The sequence below is a fragment of the Rana temporaria genome, chromosome 11 (assembly GCF_905171775.1).
Source record: "Rana temporaria chromosome 11, aRanTem1.1, whole genome shotgun sequence".
NCBI classification, from domain to species: Eukaryota; Metazoa; Chordata; class Amphibia; order Anura; family Ranidae; genus Rana; species Rana temporaria.
In genome coordinates, this window is record NC_053499.1 from 70,433,478 (window position 1) to 70,455,032 (window position 21,555).

General features: G+C 43.3%; 1 protein-coding gene across 2 annotated transcripts in view; it reads right to left on the reverse strand.

Annotated features, from left to right (window-relative positions):
- ADCY7 (adenylate cyclase 7) overlaps positions 1-21,555 on the reverse strand; it is a 336,616-nt gene that overhangs the window by 44,304 nt on the left and 270,757 nt on the right. For both annotated transcript variants that reach the window (XM_040328713.1, XM_040328712.1), the window contains 3 exons: positions 13,923-14,108; positions 9,029-9,072; positions 5,173-5,253 (listed from right to left, as the gene is read on the reverse strand). In XM_040328713.1, the coding sequence (XP_040184647.1) occupies positions 5,173-5,253; positions 9,029-9,072; positions 13,923-14,108 (311 nt within the window). The remainder of the gene's footprint in view (positions 1-5,172; positions 5,254-9,028; positions 9,073-13,922; positions 14,109-21,555) is intronic.

Here is a 21,555-nt window from a genome sequence, read left to right on the forward strand (position 1 = left end):
TTTCAGTTCGTGGCTTTACCCTTCAGGCTGGCCACTGTGCCTCGGGTATTCTCTAAGGTCTTGGCCCCCCTGTTGGCCAATCTTAGGGCATATCTATAATGGCCTACTTGGATGATCTGTTGTTGGTGGATCGCTCGGTTGCCGATCTAAACTTAGCAGTACACAGAACTGTGAGATACCTGGAGTCCATGGGTTGGATTCTCAATCTGGACAAATCAGCCTTAGTTCCTGTGAAAAGACTGGAATATTTAGGCATACTTATAGACATAGATCAGAAAAAGATCTTTTTGCCCCAGGCAAAGGTTGATTTCTTAAAGGAGCTGGTCCAGATGGTCAGTGCAAAAAGGCAGCCATCCATTCGCCTTTGTATGTGACTGTTGGGGAAAATGGTAGCCTCGTTCGAAGTTACAGAACGGCATCTTGTCCGCATGGAACAAAAAGGTCCAAGCTTTGGACTTCCCTATGTTGCTGTCCCCAACAGTCCGGCAGAGCCTTTGTTGGTGGCTAGTTCCCCAAAATTTTCAAAAGGGGAAGTCCTTTATTCCAATTTCTTGGAGGGTAGTAACTACAGATGCCAGTCTTCTAGGCTGGGGTGCAGTCCTGGGGGAGCTTTCTCTCCAGGAAAAGTGGTCAGTCTCCGAGAAATCTCTACCCATCAACCTGCTAGAGATCCGGGCAGCACGACTAGCCCTAAGAGCATGGACCAACAAATTGTAGGGGTACCCAGTCAGGATACAATGCTACGACTGTGGCGTACATAAATCACCAGGGTGGCACGAGGAGTCATGCGGCCCAAAAAGAAGTGGATCAGATCCCAATTTGGGCAGAAAAGCATGTCCCGTGCATATCGGCGATCTTCATTCCGGGAATCGACAATTGGCAGGCAGACTTCTTAAGTCGCCATCAATTGCTTTCAGGGGGAATGGACTCTTCACCCCGACATCTTCCTGAGCATATGTCAAAGGTGGGGAACACCAGATGTGGATCTCTTGGCATCAAGGTTCAATGCGAAAGTGGACTATTTTCTGTCCCGGACGAGGAATCTGCTCGCTTGCGGAACAGATGCGCTGGTGTTTCCGTGGGATCGGTTCTCAATAATTTATGCGTTTCCTCTGTTGCAATTGTTACCTCGCCTCCTTCGCAGGATAAGGTTGGAGGAAAAAACAGTGATTCTGGTTGCTCCAGCTTGGCCCAGAAGGTCCTGGTACGCAGAGATTGTAAGAATGTCGGTAGGATATCCATGGACCCTTACGCTTCGTCCAGACCTGCTCTCACAGGGGCCAATATTCCATCCTTCCTTACGCTCTCTAAATTTCACAGCCTGGCTATTGAATCCCATATGTTAAAGAGGAGGGGGCTCTCTAATTCTGTAGTGTCTACACTAATTAATGCCAGAAAACCAGCATCCAGGCTTATTTATTACAGGGTATGGAAGGCATATGTGGCCTGGTGCGAAGCCAAAGGGTGCCATCCTCGGAGGTATGTCATTGGCAGAGTACTGGAGTTCTACAGTTGGGGGCAGACATGAAGTTAACCTTGAGTACCATGAAAGGTCAGGTCTCGACAATATGTCAATATTTTTTCAAAGGCCACTGGCTACACATTCGCTAATTAAGACTTTATTACAAGGGGTGATTCGTATTAATCCACCAATTAAATCCCCCTTGTGCCCATGGGACTTGAATCTTGTTCTATCTGCTCTACAAAGGCAACCTTTTGAGCCTCTGTCCCACATTCCCTTGGTCCTCTTGACCAGGAAGTTGTTTTTTTTGGTGGCTTAATTCTTCGCAAAGACAGAGTGATCTTGCGGCCTCATCCGGCCTTCCTTCCCAAGATTGTGTCAAGTTTTCATCTGAACCAGGATCTGGTTCTCCCTTCATTTTTTTCAGAACCTAGTTCTGCGGAAAAAAAAGTCATTGCATTGACTGGATGTAGTGAGGGCAGTTAAGGTCTATCTTAAGGCTACTGCTCAGATTCGAAAGATAGACATTCTATTCGTTCTGCCGGAAGGCCCTAGAAGGGGACAGGCAGTGTCTAAATCTACTATCTCTAAGTGGATTCGACAAGTCATTACTCAAGCTTATGGCTTGAAAGGAAAGGTTCCTCAGTTTAAAGTTAAGGCGCACTCCACTAGAGCGGTTGGCACTTCTTGGGAAGTGCATCATCAAGCCTTGATGGCTCAGGTCTGTAAGGCCGCGACTTGGTCGTCAGTCCACACTTTCACTAAGTTTTATCAATTGCCCTCGGCCTTCCCTCTGTTACCGACTTTGACTGTAGCGACCCTTCGGGTCTGGGGGGTGGCTAGGAGACGGTTTCTAAGTCCCGACCGGCGGTCCCCCTTTACCCCCCTGTGGGGCAACCCTGCCCTCCCTCACTTCAGAACCATACCGGATCCGCAGCTCTGGGCCCGGTTTGGCATTAAGTTGCTACGCGATGTATACTACGGCGGGGCTCTTCTCTCTTTCCGTGCTCTGGCGGATAGGTTTGGCCTCCCTCCCTGGATGGCGTTCAGGTATGAGCAGCTCCATCACGCAGCCAGGGCACAGTTCCCGTCCCCCCCTACCCTGAAAGCGGATCCCATAGAGGACCTGTTGGCGCAGGAGACTCTGGCTAAGCCTTTGTCTGAGCTGTATTTTGCGCTCCAGAGGAGGGACTCACCAAAGATGGAGGCCTTGTGGGAGAGATGGAGGGAGGATCTGCCCGACTTAGACAGGGAAACCTGGGAGGACTGTTTTGAGGCCAGTTCTAGGGCAGTTATATCTTCCAGGGACAAGTTGATCCAAACAAAATTTCTGCATAGGGTGTACTTTACGCCTCAGAGGCTGCACAGAATTTATCCGCTCCGCTCTCCGAACTGCCCTCGATGTCAATCTTCTGAGAGCACCTTTTTACACATGTTCTGGACCTGCCCGAAGCTGGCGAGGTTCTGGGCTGTGGTGGGTGAGACTATTAATTTCCGCCTTCAACTGGAACTACCCTTGTCGGCGGAATTGGCCCTATTGGGTATACAGGATGATGAGCAGCGCCCTAGATTTACCAAGACGTTGATTTCTTTGCTGTTCTTCTATGCTAAAAAAGAGATTCTGTTGAAATGGATCTCCCCCTTGCCCCCCACTGTGGGCTCCTGGGAAAATGCGGTTAACGCAGTACTCCCATTGTATAAGTTGACGTACATAAGTAGAGGGTGTCCTATGAAGTATGAGAGGGTGTGGCGGCCTTGGACTGATCCCTCATATGTTGCTAACCCCTGAGTTGCACGCGGATGGGCTATCCCTGGCACCATGGGCGGGGCTATCCCTGGCACCATGGGCGGGCCTTCCTCTCCTCCCCCCTTCCCCTCCCTCTTCCCCCTTCCTGCTTCAAGGCGTTAGCTCGTGTACCTGTGGTGTTGTTTATTGAGAAGTTGCCTGCTGTCTTATTTGTTTGGTATGACCTCCTTCTCTCAAAAGTGTGCCTTATTAATGATTATCCTTTTTTCTTTTAAGTCGTATTGTGCCTTGTCAACCCGTGCGCTTCTTTGTTTTTTTTCTTTGATATGTAATCAATGTATTGTCCTGTTCTTACCCAGAATGATTTGTCATGTAGCATTTTTGTGTTTTTTCCAATAAAGACCAACCTTGTTGTTAAAAAAAAGTTTTATCAATTGGATATAAGAAAAAATGAGGAAGTCGCCTTTGGGCGCAGTGTGCTGCAAGCTGCAGTTTAATTCCTCATGTCTGATGGCGCCCAGGTTGTTTTGGTGTCTCCCTCCCCTCATTGGCATTGCTTTAGGACATCCCACATAGTAATTACTATGCTTCTCTGTGTCCCATGATGTACGAGAAAGAAAATGGGATTTTTATAACAGCTTACCTGTAAAATCCTTTTCTTGGACACAGAGCTCGCGCCCCTCTTGTTTGGGGATATTGGGACACTTATTGCTTTGCTACAAAACCGAGGTACTCCCAGTATGGGAGGGGACGTCCTGTCTTGGGCGCGCCAGTGTCCATCACCTGAAGGTAGACTCTATAACCCACATAGTAATTACTATGCTTCTCTGTGTCCCGTGATGTACTCCAAGAAAAGGATTTTTACAGGTAAGCTGTTATAAAAATACTATTAGTCTCTACCTATGCAGTGTGTCAGTAGCACTCCCTATGCTTCCCCCATCACAGATAACACACACTGTCAATATGGCTTCTGTGACCTTACATTTCTATCCAAAAGCCACATTTACTGGCTCTTCTAAGCCAGCTGCCCTAAATTCAAAGGGCAGGCAATGCTTTATTATTACAAAGAACCCAAACCTCATCCCTAATCAGACATAAAAAAGTCACAGGTATCCATTTCTGACAGACTCATGTCTGTGGACATAAACTGGGGAATTAATTAAACTTCTTGCACCGTTAAAAAAGCATAGAAAACTGTCAGAAGTTGTGTGCGCCACAATAAGCAGATAGACCTGTTTCAGGTCTATGCACCACCCATGCCAGTTCCTATTGCAGAGTGAAATAGAAACTGGTGAAGAGTCTGCACCTAATTAACAGAGGGAAAACAGTCACAGATCCTCATTCAGCTTGCAGCTGGCATATAGGGGTGTGCGCTTTCAGTAGACAGCTCACATCCCTCTCTCTGCCCAAGCAGTGATTACACTAAACACGCAGAGCTTGCAGAGTAACAACCCTCCACCTCCCTCACACTCTGTGCTGAGTAAGGGGCAAAGACGAGCAGAGAGATTGGAGCATGCAGCTCCAGCTTTCCTGCTCTGTGTTGGGTCTGTCACAGCAGAACAGAGAATTTAGGGGTCCCAATTAACAAAGGGGCTTGCATTTTTTTTTATTTAAGAGCAGCATCTGCTCCATTTTTTTGAAGAGTTTAGAAGAGTGCTGCAAGCATTGTGCTTACACCACTCTTTGTTAACTCCCCCCCAAATACTCTAAAATACAATAACTTGCATATCTTTGCAGTAAGTCAAATGGAACATCAAAGAATAAACTGATCATTACACTTCCCAATATCAGATTTTAATTTAATATTTGGTGTTCCAAGGTTACCGGTTGCTGTAATCATGGAATATGCTACTACTCCAGAGATTTTAATATAAACATAGTGAAATCAGGGGTATTGCTCATGCGTGAAGGATACCTTAAGTGACACATTATTTGTATCAATTTAAAAAATACTTGACCGTACTTGACGGAACTGAGACAATCAATTGTGTTTAGCATTCTGTCATGGAGTTCTTCTTCCTGATTCCTTTTCTGTGACACATTCCTAAATAATAATAATGACAATATTAATATGAAAAAAATAAACGAAAAAAAAAAAAAACAACAACACACTGTTATGATAAGGTATCCATTCTCCAGCCAAAACACTGTTTATTTGCTTTGGCTAGTGCAGTGAAGAATTACACATCACCATCCTATTCTTACTGTTTCGTCCCAACTGGTGATTTACCTATTTCCTGTGTGTACACTTAGAGAGGAAGGGAGATGAAATCTATCCATTTGGGACAGTCAGAAATATGGAGAAAAAAAATTGACAGTTAAAGGAACTGGCCTTATGTCCTATGGCCCTGTGAAAAATATCACTATGTCCACAACACACTCCTGCCCTTAAAAAATTCAACAATATAATAGATAACAAGTATGCTTGCCTTTGAATGCCAAAGTTATGAAGTTGGTAAGGTTGAATAAAGACACAGGTCTCGCCTATCCAGGTGTGTGTGTTGCTACCAATTTTCCTATCCTTGGAAACATGTCTTTTGAGTGTATCTACACTCCACCAGCTGTGCACAGTAAAGAACCCCTTGGGCAGTTAAGGACCGAACCGTTTCTTATCCAACTTCATTGTGTAGCTGCGGGTCTTCTTTAGAGAAATTAGTTTTCTCCTGATATTACAGTCATCAATGGAAGATTTGTGTATTGTGATTATATTCTCTCCTAAGTGCCTCTTCTCCAAAAGGAGCACATAACATGCACCTTATATTAGTTAGTAGGTGCAGCAGTATTGTTGTTAGGTTTTATCATCTTCAACTGACTTGCACCAGCCAAAAACATCCTTTAGAGGACGTGTACTAAATTATGAGTTTCCATTGGTGCTGTTGTGTACTAAAGTATAGCAGTTTTTATTGCTGCTGGTTACCTATAAGAATCTCTGGCATTGGACAGTAAATATCAGCCAGTTAGATAACGTTGGCAGCACTACAGCTGTCCACTTACGGTACATCAGAAAATGTCCACTGCTAATACAAAGGACTAGCACCCTGTACAACTGCACAGTCCATAACTGGTGATGGCAATGGGAATATTCAAACCTTTCTAACCTTACCCAAAACTATATTTTTTTTTGGCAGGCTAGGTTACAATATTTATGGCTGTAAAACCCGCTAGCTATAAAGTTTCTAAATTATATCAGACAGGTTAGATAACTGTATCATTTTGCTATTGCTCTGTCAAAAATTTGCAGCACAGTGAACACCATCCTTCAAATCTCACCTCTCAGGAGAGTTCAGCCCAAAGATGGATAAGGTCTAAAATAACAAGCCTAGAGTCATTCTTGGGAAGACTTAACAGAACAATATTAACAAAAAAGGTGTGAAAGGAAAAGGTTTTGTGGAGTTTTTCAAAACCAATTTTTTTTCTCAAAACCAAAACCGCCTTGTGGATATCAGTGATGGAAATCACCATAGCTAGAGAACCTCAGATCAGCCAGAGAAGGGACTAACATTATCCTTTTGCCAGCTTTCAGTCATGTGCTAGTCTGCAGCTAGCACACGTCTCCCATGTAAGGGGTATTTGAAGTCATTTACCACTTTATACAACGTCACCACCTGCATCTTGTAGGGTGTTGGTAAAATAAGCTGTTGAGCCATGGTTTGGTCCTGAGAGACTGGATGACTGAAAGCATGCAAAAGGATAATGTGAGTCCCTTCTCTGGTTGGTCTGAGGTTCTCTAAGGATTTATAGCTATAGTGATTTCCATCTGTGATATCCACAAGGCGGCTGAGAAACCTGAAGTGAGAGGTTACGCTCACTGATGCGAGTACAGACCTTGAGAGGTCTCAGAATCTGGTAAGAGGATATATTTGCCCTTATTTCCTATGGGGAGCACTGGGTGTTGTGCTAATTAAGAACTGGAGGACATCTGCACTTGATTGTGGACACTTACTAATAATTGGTTTTATTAATTTGTATTTCATCACTTAATAAGTCATTCATAGTGATTTATGCATAAGGCTATAACAGTGCAACACATTTTTATTTTGGTTTATTGCTGTGTACAATATTGTGAGTGCTGCTGCTTTTTCACATATATTTTCATTAACTTATATTTTTCCATACGGGACTCCCTGAGCTCAACTTTTTTATATACACTACAGTTGTGTGACAAAGTATTTGCCCCTTTCAGATTTTTTTTTTTTTTTGCATATTTGTTACACCTAAATGACTCAGATCATCAAATGTTTTTATTATTACACAAAGATAACCTGATACAATACAAAATGCAGTTTTTAAATGATGGTAACATTTACTAAGGCAAAAAAGCTGTCCAAACCTGCCTGACTTTATGTAAAAAAAGTAATTCAGTACCCTGAACCTAATAACTGATTGTGCCACTGCAATCAAGCATTAAAAATAACTGACAATGAGTCTTTCACATTGCTAAGGAACAATTTTGGCCCATTCTTCTTTGCAGAATTGTTTAAATTCAGCCACATTGGAGGGTTTATCAGCATGAACGGCCTGGGTAAGGTCATGATACAGCATCTCAATTGGATTTAAGTCTCGGCTTTGACTAGGCCACTCCAAAACCAAAATGTTGCTTTGTTTGAACGCTGTTGCAATTCGGATCATTGTCCTGCTGCATGACCTAAGTGCACTTGAGCTTGAGGTCACGAACTGATGGCCGGACATTCTCCTTTAGAATTTTCTGATAGAGCTCCGAATTCATGATTCCATCAATTATGGTAAGTCGTCCAGGTCCTGAGGCTACAAAGCAGCCCCAGACCATCACGCTACCATCACTATGTCTTACTGTTGGTATGATGTTCTTGGTATAAAATGCTGTATTCGTTTTATGCCAAATGTAACAGGAGGCATGGCACACATTCCAAAAAGTTACATTTTTGTCTCATTAGTCCACAAAATATTTGCCTAAAAGACTTGGGCATAATCAAGATGTTTTTTTGGTAAATGTGACATGAGCCTTTGTGTTCTTTTTGGTTAGCAGTGGCTTTGGTCTTGGAACTCTCCCATGGATGCCATTTTTGTCCAGTCTCTTTCTTATTGTTGAATCATTACCTGAGGTAAGTGGGGCTGTAGTTCTTTAGATGTTGTTCTGGGTTCTTTTATGGCCTACTGGATGAGTCGTTGTCATGCTCTTGGAGTAATTTTTGCAGGCCGGCCACTCCTGGCAAAGTTCACCACTCTTCCAAGTTATCTCCATTAGTGAATAATGGCTCTCCCCGTGGTTTACTGGAGTTCCAAAGCCTTAGAAATGGCTTTGAAGCCTTTCCTATACCGATACATGTTTGTTTCTAATCTGTTCTTGATTTTTTTTTAGATTGTGGCATGATGTGTGGCTTTTTGTGATCTGTTAGCGTGCTTCCCTTTGTCAGACAGCTTCTATGTATGTGATTTCTTGATTCAACAGGCCTGGCAGTAATCAGGCCTGGGTGTGGCAAGTAAAATTGAACTCAGCTTTCCAAAAAATTGTGGTTAATCACAGTTCATTCATGATTCACCATGGAAGGGGCCAATTACTTTTTGACATAAGGCCAGGCAGGTTTGAACATCTTTTTTCCCCTTAATAAATGAAATAATGTAAAAACTGCATCTTGGATTTACTTGTGTAATATTAAAATTTGTTTGATGATCTGAATCATTTAAGTGTGAGAAATATGCAAAAAAAATTAAATCAGGAAGGGGGCAAATACTTTTTTACACAACTGTATATAACTATACTTATCCGTTTATCTTTTGATACAGTATCCGCTTTATTAAAAGCACATGCAAAGACCTACAAAAAAAAAAGTTTTATTTACCTTTCATTATTAGCGTTACGTCCTATTCCCTGCATGGGGATTTCCTACAAGAGAAAAGTAAATATTAGTCAGACAACATAAGCAGTATTTATTCTGTCAATCTCAGTCTTAAAGCAGAAGTCCAGCCAAAGCTTATTTGGCTAGGCTTTTCCTATGGATCACAGGAGCGCAGTTCGTTTTGCACCCCTGTGACCCGTTTTCATCAGAGAGTGGGCTGAAGTCCACTCTCTGCGGATGTCATGGATATCAGTCCAGGCACCGCATCATCCCAACAATGGAAGTCTGGATCCACCAGGTGCCTGGACTGAAACCCGTATCAGCCTCTCAGTGAGCCTCTGAGAGCCTGGGACCGCTGTTCTGCCCCCTTCCCAGCTCAGCGCTCCAATGAGCACCATGGGAGAAAAGCAGAGAGCTGTGACTGACAGTCTAAAGCTCTCTGCTCAAGGAGCTCTGAAAACCGAGCAATCAGCGATGTTCGATTGCTCAGTTTTCAGTGCAGAGAAGTGCCAGGGGACAGATGCTGCATCGGACCCATGCTGCATCCACCTAGGTAAGTATTATGGGGAAAAATAAGCCATACTTCTCTTTTAAATAATACGTTAACCCAACATTTAATATTCCTGATATGTGTCTGTTGTACCATGCACTTATGTTAAACTGCATCTTTATTTTGTTTTTGTATTGTTTCCTTTGTGTGAAATACTTGGTGATCCTGCCAGTTCCCCCGATTTCCTTTTTTAAACTGACCATGCTAGGCATCCACGCACATCCATAACACTGTGGTCAGTTTTCTGGCTGTGCTCAGAGGATAGCCTGCTTGTCAATGGCCAGTAATTTTTACCGCACACCACCCCAACACAGTGGTGTAAACCGGGCACATAAGGAGAAAGCCAGGGTCACTTTAGGCATGTTTGATCCTGTATGTCACTCAGTGTGCTAGAAGCTGGGAGTTCCTGCAATTCTGGCTTTATTCTCGGTAATAAAATAAATCAAACTTCCGCAGGAAAAGTGAGAAACAAGTGCACGATCATTAATACTTTTAAGTAAAAATATTACTTATAACCAACTACAATGCATCTGTGGCTCCATGCACACTGGGCTTTAAACAAATTCCAGTTCCCTTGGCAGAAAAAATGCTCCTATAGAGCGTTTTTGTACACAGTTCAGGAGAGTTTAGCATTTTTCCTGCAGAATGTTACAATCAGAAACACAAACCAGAAGTTTTTTTTTTCTGCCTCTAAACTCTGAGCTTGAAATATGCCTGTAATCGTCCTAATGTGCATAGACACAAAGAATAACATTGAGCTGCTTCTACAGGCAGAACACAAAACTCCTCTAGAAGCAATCATTTTTAAGCCAGTGTGCATGGAGCCTTAATTGTGTGCAATAACATTTATTTTCAAGATATCTTGGGTCATTCTGTGAAATCTATTTAAGTTACAAATCATTGTATACTGCAACAGTATCAACAAAATAGAATTAACTCAGTTTAGATTTAAATATTTAATGCAACCTTAAAAGAGAAGTATGGGTTTTTGAAGAATTATACTTACTTAGGTGGGGTCCGATTCTGCATCTGAGAGGCTCAGCTGGGTGTTGGTCCAGGGATCTGGTGGATCCCAACTCTGTGGTTGAGGGCTGCGGAGCCTGGACCAACTTCTGTGATGTCAGCAGAGAGCGGACTACAGGAGAAGTACAGCCAAACAAGCTTTGGCTGTACTTCCCCTTTAAGGGCTCATGCACACTACAGCTTCAAATGTGGAGTTTAGGTGCTTTTAGTGTTTTTTTTGCCAAAGCTCCTAAACTCAATTCCATAAAAGCCTATGAATCTATGTACACATAGGCTTTTACAAGAGTTTAGAAGTTGCTGCAGTTAGGGGAGGTTCAACCTCCCTCTCCTGAACGCAGAAGAATCGTGTTCAATATAGGAACCTTTTGGCCGCTGGTCGCTGCACGATTTTGCCGCGTTATCCTGCAGCCAGCGTTCAACATATTCTGTGTGTACATGAGCCCTAAAGCTTCATGTACACTAGCAGCTCCTAAACTTGAGTTTAGAAGCTCTTGCCGTTTTTTTTTTTCTTTGCCAAAGCTCCTAAACTCAACTCCATAAACACCTATGTGTCCATGTACACATAGGCTTTTAGGATCGTTTAGGAGCTGTTGCGGTTCATGGAGGTTCAACTTCCTCTATCCTACCTCTCCTGAACGCGGAATAATCACATTCAGGATAGGAATGTTTTGACCGCTAGCTGCAAAAACTAGCAAAATCACGGTAAAATCGCTGCACAATTGTGGTGTGTTTTTGTGTTTTCCCCCGACCAGCGGTCAAAGTAGTTCAAGTGTACAGTGTAGGCTAGTGCACATGAAGCATTAGGCTTCATGTACACTAGCCTACACTGGCAGCTCCTAAATTTGGGTTTAGAGGATTTTTTTTTTTTTTTTTTTTACATAGCTCCTAAACTCAACTTCATAAAAGCTTTTGGCCCGGAATTCACAAAGCACTTACGCCGACGTATCTCGAGATACGCCGCGTAAGTGCAAATATGCGCTGTCGCATCTATGCGCCGTGCCCACAAACTGAGCTACGCCTAAAAATAGGCTTCATCCGACCGACGTAACTTGCCTACACCGGCGTATCGTGGGCGCATATTTACGCTGGATGGTTGCGCTTCCATTGATTTCCTATTCAAATAGGGAGATGAGGGAGATATGTTGATTCACGAGCGTACTTGCGCCCTGCGCATAATATACAAGGTTTGCGTAAGTCCGGCGTAAAGTTATTCCCCATATATGAGGCGCAACCCATGCAAAGGTATGGACCAGGGAACACAAGCCGCCGTATCTTTTGTCGTTTACGTTGTACGTGAATATGACTAGGCGTAGGTTACGTTCACGTCGTAGACAGTGATCCGACGTATATTAGGGAGTATTTCCGACATGATTGTGAGCATGCGCACTGGATGCATCCACGGGACGGCGCATGCGCCGTTCGTTATTCGTATCTTTATGGCGCTCGCCCCATCATTTGCATGGGGTCACGCCTCATTTGCATGGCTCACGCCCACTTACGACGACTTGCGCCTAAGAAACCCAGCGCAGATTTGGTGGCAAGTGCTTTGTGAATTCGGTGCTTGCCTCTCTGCGCTGCATCGGCGTAGCGTAAAGAAGATACGCTACGGCGGCATAAATATGCGCCGATGTATGTGAATCCGGGCCTTTGTGTCCAGGTACACAAAGGATTTTAGCAGAGTTTAGGAGCTTGTCACGTTTAGGTGAGCTTTAACTTCCCTTTCCTGAACATGAAAGAATCGTGTTCAGGATAGGAAGGTTTTGACCGCCGGCCCTGGGAAAATGCAAAACATGGCAAAACTTTGGTAAAAACTTGAAATATTTGCTCTCACCAATTAACAAGCTAATGCCTGTTGCATGAGAACAGCTTATGTATTTATATAAAGGTTACAATTCCCCTACTATATTACCTACTGAGACTCAACACTGTTTGTGCCTTCACCTACATATTCCTGGCGGTGTCACCAGCTTTGTCCGAGATTCACCAAGGAAATATTTTCTGAACATATGCAACTCACAGCTACAGGAGAAGGAACATCTTCCCAACAGGCACATAGATAGCAGTAAAACATGATAGAAGGCAAAACCCTTTTACTCTTTCAGTTGCCTAAAGTGAGACCTCACAACTTTATCCTCTAACACAAAGTATTACTAAAAGCATTTTTTTATTTTATTTAGCATAGTGTGGAGGGATTAGAACATTTGTCTGTCTGCCTGTGCCCATATTAGGGAGATTAACCCTCTTTATATGTCCTGTTTACTGTCATAATCGAAATTGAAAGAACATTTTTTTTTGGGTTGTTCTCTAAACAGTAATATAGGGGAAATTCCACAATTAGAACAATAGTTCCTTCACTTTGGAGGGATTTCCTTTCACTTCTTGAGACAGGAAGTGAAGGTAAATCTCCCCAATGGGACACAGGTGGGTAAATAACTGACAGGTGTTAGAAGCCTCCCTTACTCTAGCCATAATGAAAAAAACGCTTTGCCTTTAGTGACACGTTTTACATTTAAAAGGTTACTTTCAATACTGAGCCCAGAATTATTCCTACTGTGATGCAGGGTAAGAAGTCAGCATTTCAAGGGCACTGTGAGAGAGGTTTAACTTTGCCCATAGCTGCATAATTTGTAAAGTAGAAACTAAGGAGATAGCATAGGGATATAAAATTTGCCTTAAAGGGTTTGTAAAGGTAAAAAAAAAAATCCCTAAATAGCTTCCTTTACCTTAGTGCAGTCCTCCTTCACTTACCTCATCCTTAGATTTTGCTTTTAAATGTCCTTATTTCTTCTGAGAAATCTTCACTTCCTGTTCTTCTGTCTGTAACTCCACACAGTAATACAAGGCTTTCTCCCTGGTGTGGAGTGTCGTGTTCGCCCCCTCCCTTGAGGAGGGAAGGGGCGAGCAGGAGAGTCAGGAGGCCCACTAACACACAGCTCCTTTCTCTATCTGCAACGTAGAGAGCGTCCTGACTCTCCTGATCGCCCATCCCCCCTCAAGGGGGCGAGTACGACACTCCACACCAGGGAGAAAGCATTGCATTACTGTGTGGAGTTCCAGGCAGAAGCACAGGAAGTGAGGATTTCTCAGAAGAAATAAGGACATTTAAAAGCAAAATCGAAGGATGAGGTAAGTGAAGGAGGACTGCACCAAGGTAAAGGAAGATACGTAGGAAAAAAATGTTTTACCCTTTTAGTGTCTCTAAACAAAAACATACACGTAACTGAGTCAGTGGTGCTGCAAGTACAGTAAATAGCACTAATAATATACTCAAGGCAATTTTTTTCATTATTTTAAACATTTAAGACAAAGACTACAGCTACTTACCCGCTTCGGTTTTCCATTTGTGAGAGGAATATCAGTGCTGGAGGGCTCACTTGAGTCTAGATGGGAAAATGGCCTTGCAGCTCCCCATGATTCAAGATACCGGGTCATCCTAACTGAAGGTCGAACCTTAAGGCCATCATTTCGAGAACGAGGAATATGGTTGTTCTTGCTCCGACGTTGTCTGGACTAACAGTGGAAAGCACAGCACAATTAAAAACAGTACAACTGGCTCTTCTGTAAAACAAGGTAAAGACACAAGATGGATACACATTTTATACAATGGTGTAATAAGAACTATTTTCTATCTTTCTATATTTCTGTGATAGAAATTAAAACTGGCACATGGTAAAACAGATTATATTTTCTTAGATGTTCTTTTTTTTTTTTTTTTTATCTAACAAAAGGGTATTTATTTATCAGAGTTGGTATACAGTTTCACCAGTGCAATACAGCTCAATACCATGCATCTCAACAGCAGCAATACACAACATTGTATCTTCTTCAGCAAGTTACAGTATTCCTCATAACCAAGTGCTTAACCAACATTTACAGTGACCTGCAAAAGTATTCATCCACCTTGGCTTTTTACCTATTGTGTTATATTACAGCCTTTAGTGCAATGTTTTTTTAATCTGAATTATATTTGATGGATCAGAACCCAATTGTCTAAGTTGGTGAAATAAAATTAGAACAATATATACATAAAGCATATTTTGCAGAAATAAAAAAACTGATAATTGGCATGTGCGCATGTATTCACCCCCTTTGTTATAAAGCCCATAAAAAGCTCTGGTGAAACCAATTACCTTCAGAAGGCACATAATTAGTGAAATGATGTCCACCTGTGTGCAATCTAAGTGTCACATGATCTGTCATTACATGTACACACCTTTTTGAAAGGCCCCACAGGCTGGCAGACCTAAGCAAGAGGCACCACTAACCAAACACTGCCATGAAGACAAAGGAACTCTCCAAACAAGTAAGGGACGATGTTGTTGAGAAGTACAAGTCAGGGTTAGGTTATAAAAAAAATATCCAAATCTTTGATGATCCCTAGAAGCACCATCAAAGCTATCATAACAAAATGGAAAAATCATGGCACAACAGCTAACCTGCCAAGAGACGGTCGCACATCAAAACTCACGGATCGTTTTGCATAGGGCCTACTACACCCCCCAAAGATTAGCCCGGATATTCCCCCAAAGAGCCCCCCTCTGCCCGCGTTGTAGGGTTGAGGTGGGCTCATTCTGGCACATGGTCTGGTCGTGTCCGGAGATTCAGCCTTACTGGGGTCAAGTGGCTGGGGTCCTGGGCGCAATATCTCGACTTCAGGTCCCTATGGATCCCCTGGTTCTTCTCCCGAGTCATTTGGAAGAGGTTCAGGGGGACAGATACACCAAATTGTTTCTCACTTTCTCCCTGTTCTATGCCAGGAGAGAAATCCTTCTTAAATGGAAAGCGGCAGCTCCGCCTACTGTGGAGTCCTGGACCCTCTCTGTAAATAAAGTACTACCTCTCTACAGACTCACCTAAGAGAGTAGACAGTGCCCTGCAAAATTTAATAAAGTCTGGTCTCGGTGGATTGATGCTAGGGGCTGATTATGGTCGGTGGGCCTATCAGTGCGCTGCTCCTGATCACATAACAGCTGCTCCCCCTTATTCCCCTCCCCCCTTTTAGGTACTCTGTTCTCTCACTCTTTCCAGGATCCCTGATGGGGGTATAACACCTGTATAACTAAGGTCTGTTCATTATGTTTCATGATGGGGATTGATTGCCTTTGCCTTTAGCTTTAAATCTGTGTTGTGGTTAGGGATTTTGTTCTGTGTTAGCTCTTAAGTTGTTTCCTGCTTATTGTGCTTCACTGTGCTATCATATCCATGTGATGCTGTAATGCTGTTTTGTTTTTCAATAAAACATCTCTGTTAAAAAAAAATCATGGACCAGGCAAGGAGGGCATTAACCAGAGAGGCAGCACAAAAACCTAAAGTAACCCTATAGGAGCTGCAGAGTTCCACAGCAGAGACTGGAGTATCTGTACATAGGACGACAATAAGCTGTGCGCTACATAGAGTTCGGCTTTATGGCAGAGTGGCCGGAAGAAAGTCATTACTTTCAGCAAAAAACAAAATGGCCGTTTTGAGTTTGCGAAAAAAAGGCATGTGTGCGACTCCCAAAATTCATAGAGGAAGAAAATTGTTGTCTTATGAGACAAAAAAAATTCTTTTTGGCCATCAAAGAAAACACTATATCTGACGCAAACCCAACACATCATATGACCCAAAGAACACCATCCCCACAGTGAAACATGGTGGTGGCAGCATCATGCTGTTGGGAAGTATTTCAGCAGTCGGGACTGGGAAACTGGTCAGAGTTGAGGGAAAGATGGATGGTGCTATATACAGGGATATTCTTGAACAAAACCTGTACCACTCTGTGTGTGATTTGAGGTTAGGACGGAGGGTCACCTTCCAGCAGGACAATGACCCCAAACACACTGTTAAAGCAACACTTGAGTGGTTTAAGGGAAAACATGTAAATGTGTTGGAATGGCCTAGTCAAAGCCCAGATCTCAATCCAATAGAAAATCTGTGGTCAGACTTAAAGATTGCTGTTCACAAGCGCAAACCATCCAACTTGAAGGAGCTGTAGCAGTTTTGCAAGAAGGAATGGGCAAAAATCCCAGTGGTAAGATGTTGAAAGCTCATAGAGACTTATCCAATGCGACTTGGAGCTGTGATAGCCACAAAAGGTGGCTCTACAAAGTATTGACTTTAGGGGTGAAGCGTTGTGCACATTGACTTTTTCTGTTATTTTGTCCTATTTATTGTTTGCTTCACAATAATAAAAAAAAAATCCTCAAAGTTGTGGGCATTGTTCTGTAAATTAAATGATGCAAATCCTCAAACAATCCATGTTAATTTCAGGTTGTGAGGCAACAAAACACGAAAAATGCAAAGGGGGTGAATATTTTTGCAAGACACTGTATTCCCAATAGGTCTGTCTGCTACCAGATGCACTGAGGCAAAACTCTTCTTTTTGGCCAAGGAGGAGAGCAAATGCTCATAGGCAGATTGGGCAGCCTGCCAAGCCTCCCTGGCCAAGGCAGAGGGATCTGTTATGTACAATTGTTCCATTACCTGGACCCGAGATTCCACCTTAGCCTTAAGGGCAGAGGAAGCATGTTTAACTTTGTTCATTTTAGTTACTAGGAGACCCCGTAAGTATGCCTTGAAGGCATCCCCATTGTTGCAAATTCGTGATATTAGGATCCTGGAACGTAAAGAACTCGCGCATTCTCCCCACTATCCCGCATGAGTGTGAAATAGCTTCAGCCCGAAGGCATTCAATTTCCACAGGGCTCTAGGTAGTGTAGCCAGTGGGACTACCAGAAGATGTACCACTAATGGGGAGTAGTCTGATACACTCCGGGGTCTATGCACCAAATCAGCTAAAAACAGGAGCATGCTTAATTTGCCCACCACCATATTAATTCTAGACAAACAACCATACAATATTGAGAAACTTGTAACTGTTTGACACCCGGGTTGCGGTTTTGCCAGGTATTCACCCAGCCCACCTCTTGCAACAACCGTACCAGGGGGATACCCCTGGAGAGGGTAGAGGGCCTAGGGGCCGGATGTCTATCTTCAGCTGGATTTAAACAACAGTTAAAATCCCCAATTACTAACAATGGCACGGCAGGCCTGCTGTCCAGAAATGCGATCAGAAGTCTGATCACCGCCGCCGTAAAGGGCAGAGGAATATAAACACATGACAATGTATAAAATCGACAGTGAATAAAGACAAAGCAACCTTCCATGTCTATGACACTGTCATATTCCCGGTAGCCCAGGGCTCCATAAATCAAAACACTAATCCCCCTGAAGTAGGAGGTGTGTGTGGAGTGGTAGGCTCTCCCCACCCAGGAGTATCATAGAGAACTCATTGTCTCTGCTGTCAAATGAGTAATACAATGTAATTTTTTCAGGCACATAAAGATCATAGAGCGCTTTAAAAGGAGAGTGAAGTCCTCTTACATTCCGAGAGACTATAGGTATCTTTGCCATGGAGAGAGACAAAGTAGATCAGGTATCAGGATGGGCAGGAAGTCCGGGAAAATGAAACCCCCCTGCATTCATGGACTCAGGGCCTTCAGCAGGCAGATTGGCCTGCATATGGCGACAGGCTGGGCATAGCTCCCGTTTAAGCTGGGCACACCATGGAAAACAGGGTATTTGCATAGTTGAGGCATGTCTCTTCTGTTGTAACCGACATAAGTCTGCCACTGATTGATGAAAATTTAACCAAAACTGTATACCACCCGGACTCATGAGAAAGCCTCCAGTGTAGAAAGGGGAAGTGTAGGAAAACAAAAAACCCAGCCATCAACAGAACAGGCCATTGTAATCCCCTTTTGAACACGACCACATATATCGCTTTTTCTCTACTTCTCAAGTAGATAAGGCACATTTTGCCTTGTTAACTTCACAAGATAACTCAAATGTCTCTTGACAATATTATGTCTCCCTGCAGAACAAAAAGTATTATTTTGCTTTAGAATATATATATATATATATATATATATATATATATATATATATATATATATATATATATATATACTCACACACATACATACATATACAGGTGAAACCCAGTAAAGTGAAGAATAAAAAAATAAACAAAAAGTGGACTTTCCTTATAAAGCTTGTAGAGAGCTCTGAGCCAATAGGAACCTGGTGCCTGATCTTGTAGGAGTGTTGCACACTTCAATCTCCTTCTTCATACCCTCTGTGGTGGCGTAAGGCCTGCTCATTGCGATCAAGCCAGGTGGCTGTCTCTTGGGCCGATTCAAAGAAGTGTGCCTGTCGGTTAGCAGTGACTCTCAGCTTTGCGGGGTACAACATGGCATACAGTAATTGCAGAGACCGCAGATGCCTTTTTACATCAGCAAACTTGGCCCGGCATCCCTGCACTTCAGCAGAGAAGTCTGGATAAAAAATACTCTTAAACTGAACATTGGCCAGCTCCCGGACATTTCTCAGCACTGCTTCCCTGTCCCTGTAGTGTAGGAGATGGGCAAGGATGGGTCTCAGGGGGGTGCCTGGTTGTGTGCGGGTGACCCGGTGTACAATGAGCCCTCTCAATAGTGAAGAACGGACATAAGGCATCTTTACCAAATATAACAATAAGAAAGCCTTCAACAAAGGAAGTCAGATCTCTCCCTTCAGTTTTCTCCGGCAGCCCCACAGTGCATATATTGTTGTGCCTCAGACGATTTTCCATGTCATCCACTCTATTATTGGTGTCTTTGGCTAACTGCGGATCTGTAGACAGAGAGGAAAGCAGCTCTGCATAATCCTCAGGCCCTCCATGCCATGCTGTGTTCCCTGCAGACCGCCCCAGTGTTTCTTGTGCTGACTGGGGTGATGTCTCTGCAGCCCCCCACGGTCTGATTCTGGATTCCCCCCAGCTATTGGGCATAATATGTCATGTCCCGCGGGCAGCCCTTATCCTGGGTCTTCTGCATCTTCTTGCTGGTGTTCTCTTTAGCCTTCTCAGCTCCCCCTCGGCGTGCACTGTTTAGGGCCTCGACGGCACCATCTTTGTTTTCGGGGCACATAAATCCTCCTTTTTCCTAGCCATTCCATGGGTGCAGAGGGCTGGCAGGTGGTTAGAGAGGTCGACCGGGTCAGTAGCTAGCTGGAAAGCAGTCTGTCACCACTGGATCGCTGTTGGGAGAGGATCACTTGCTGGTACTAGAGTGGAGCTGTGAGACACGCTTTCTTGATGTCCTTCATCACAAGCAATTGCATTCCCCATGTCATAAAATAGTAATAATATCCTGAGCTTGGATGTCTAGCCTATAGATAGGTGGTGCGATCAACTCTTTAAAAAAAAAAAACGTTTATTGAAAAACCATGCAGAATTACAAAAATTCACTTTTCTTGTACCGGCAGAAAAAATACACAGTACAGTCTTTATCATAAAACGTTTTTCATACAAAAAGTTACAAAGCAAGATATCTTACACCCATACAAGAATATAGACAGTGTCCCAAATAGTACAGAACTATATACCAGCATTAACGTATGGTATTCCAGTTCAAATTACCAGAACTGTAGATGTCAATACTAGAACAGAAACCGAAGGAAAAAAAAAGAAGGAAAAAGAGAAAAAGGAAAGATGAAATAAATAGAAAAGAAAAAAGGAAAAGAAAAGGGGAACAAAAATGATAGAATAAAGGAACTCCCCATCTTCCTCAGAACATATATATAGCAGAGTTTATCCCCGGGTTTTTAAATGACTATCGGGGCAAGGTTCGATTCATCCATAACCGTTCAGTTATCAATACTCAAGAAACTACCCAATCACATTTGTAGGAGCCTGTCCTTCACTAGCTGACCAGGGCCCAAACCCGGAGTATCCAGCCAGGGCTACCACATAGAGTAAACATTTTTAACGACATTTCTATGCTGGTAAGTACGTTTTTCCTGTATCAACATGTTATTGACCAGTTCCACCCATCACTCGCCTGTCTGTACTCTTGGAGTGATCCAAAGACCCGCAATCGCTTTGCGAGCTATATATAGCAAACGCAGTACTGCAGTATGACCATGTAACGACAGTGACGGAATCTCCAAGGCACCAAGCAGACAAACAATAGGGTCATGAGGAATAGGAAATTGAAAAAACAGAGAAACAGTGGATAGTACATATTGCCAGTACCGAAAAAATGTCGGCATTTCCACATCATATGCAGTAAGTCTCCCTCCTGCCTACAACATTTCGAGCATAGTGCAGTATCTCTGAATCCCCATTTGTGCAGTCTGGCAGGTGTCCTGTACACTCTATGTAGTAAAAATAAGTGTGATAATTTATGCGAAGCAGATACAGATACAAGAGGAGCATTGGAGAGACAATTCCAATTGCTCTCCGTCTATTGGGCCCAAGTCCCTCACCCACCCCCTCTTACAAGGAAGAGTGGAGGCGTCATATGTGGAGCACAGCAATCTAGTGTACACTCTAGAAATCATCCCCTTTCTATCTCTTGCAAGCAATACATCAGACATCAACGGGTGCGTGATTGGTGCGAGCGACGATATGCGGTTTTCACTTTGAACCGCATGTCTGAGCTGTAAAAAAGCGGTAAAATTGAGTTCTATGAAGGGCAAATTCCCCGTGCAAGTCAGCGAAGGACTTAAATATAGTGCCGGAGAACAATTGAGGAATATAGCAGACTCCCAAATTCTCCCAAGCCCGAAAACCTGTGCGTTTAAAGAGTTCCCCATAGTATTTATTCCTCCAAATAGGCGTGAAAGAGCATATGCCCCTAATTTTCAGGATGGATCATATATATTTTCATAGCGTATTTAGTAACATGATCGTGGGGAGAGTTTGCGTTAGGTGCGTGAAACCTGCCTCTAAATGGGACAGGGCTGTTAGTGTTGAGCCTTCAGGGAGTAAGAGGGATCTAATGGGATCAGTAACATATGTTTACCCCAATTATCCAAATGTTGGATTTGTGCAGCTACAAAGTAATATCTGGCATGAGCGACAGCTAGGCCTCCCTGGTCTTTAGCCAATTGCAATGTATGTAAACTGATCCTAGCCGACTTAGTACCCCATATC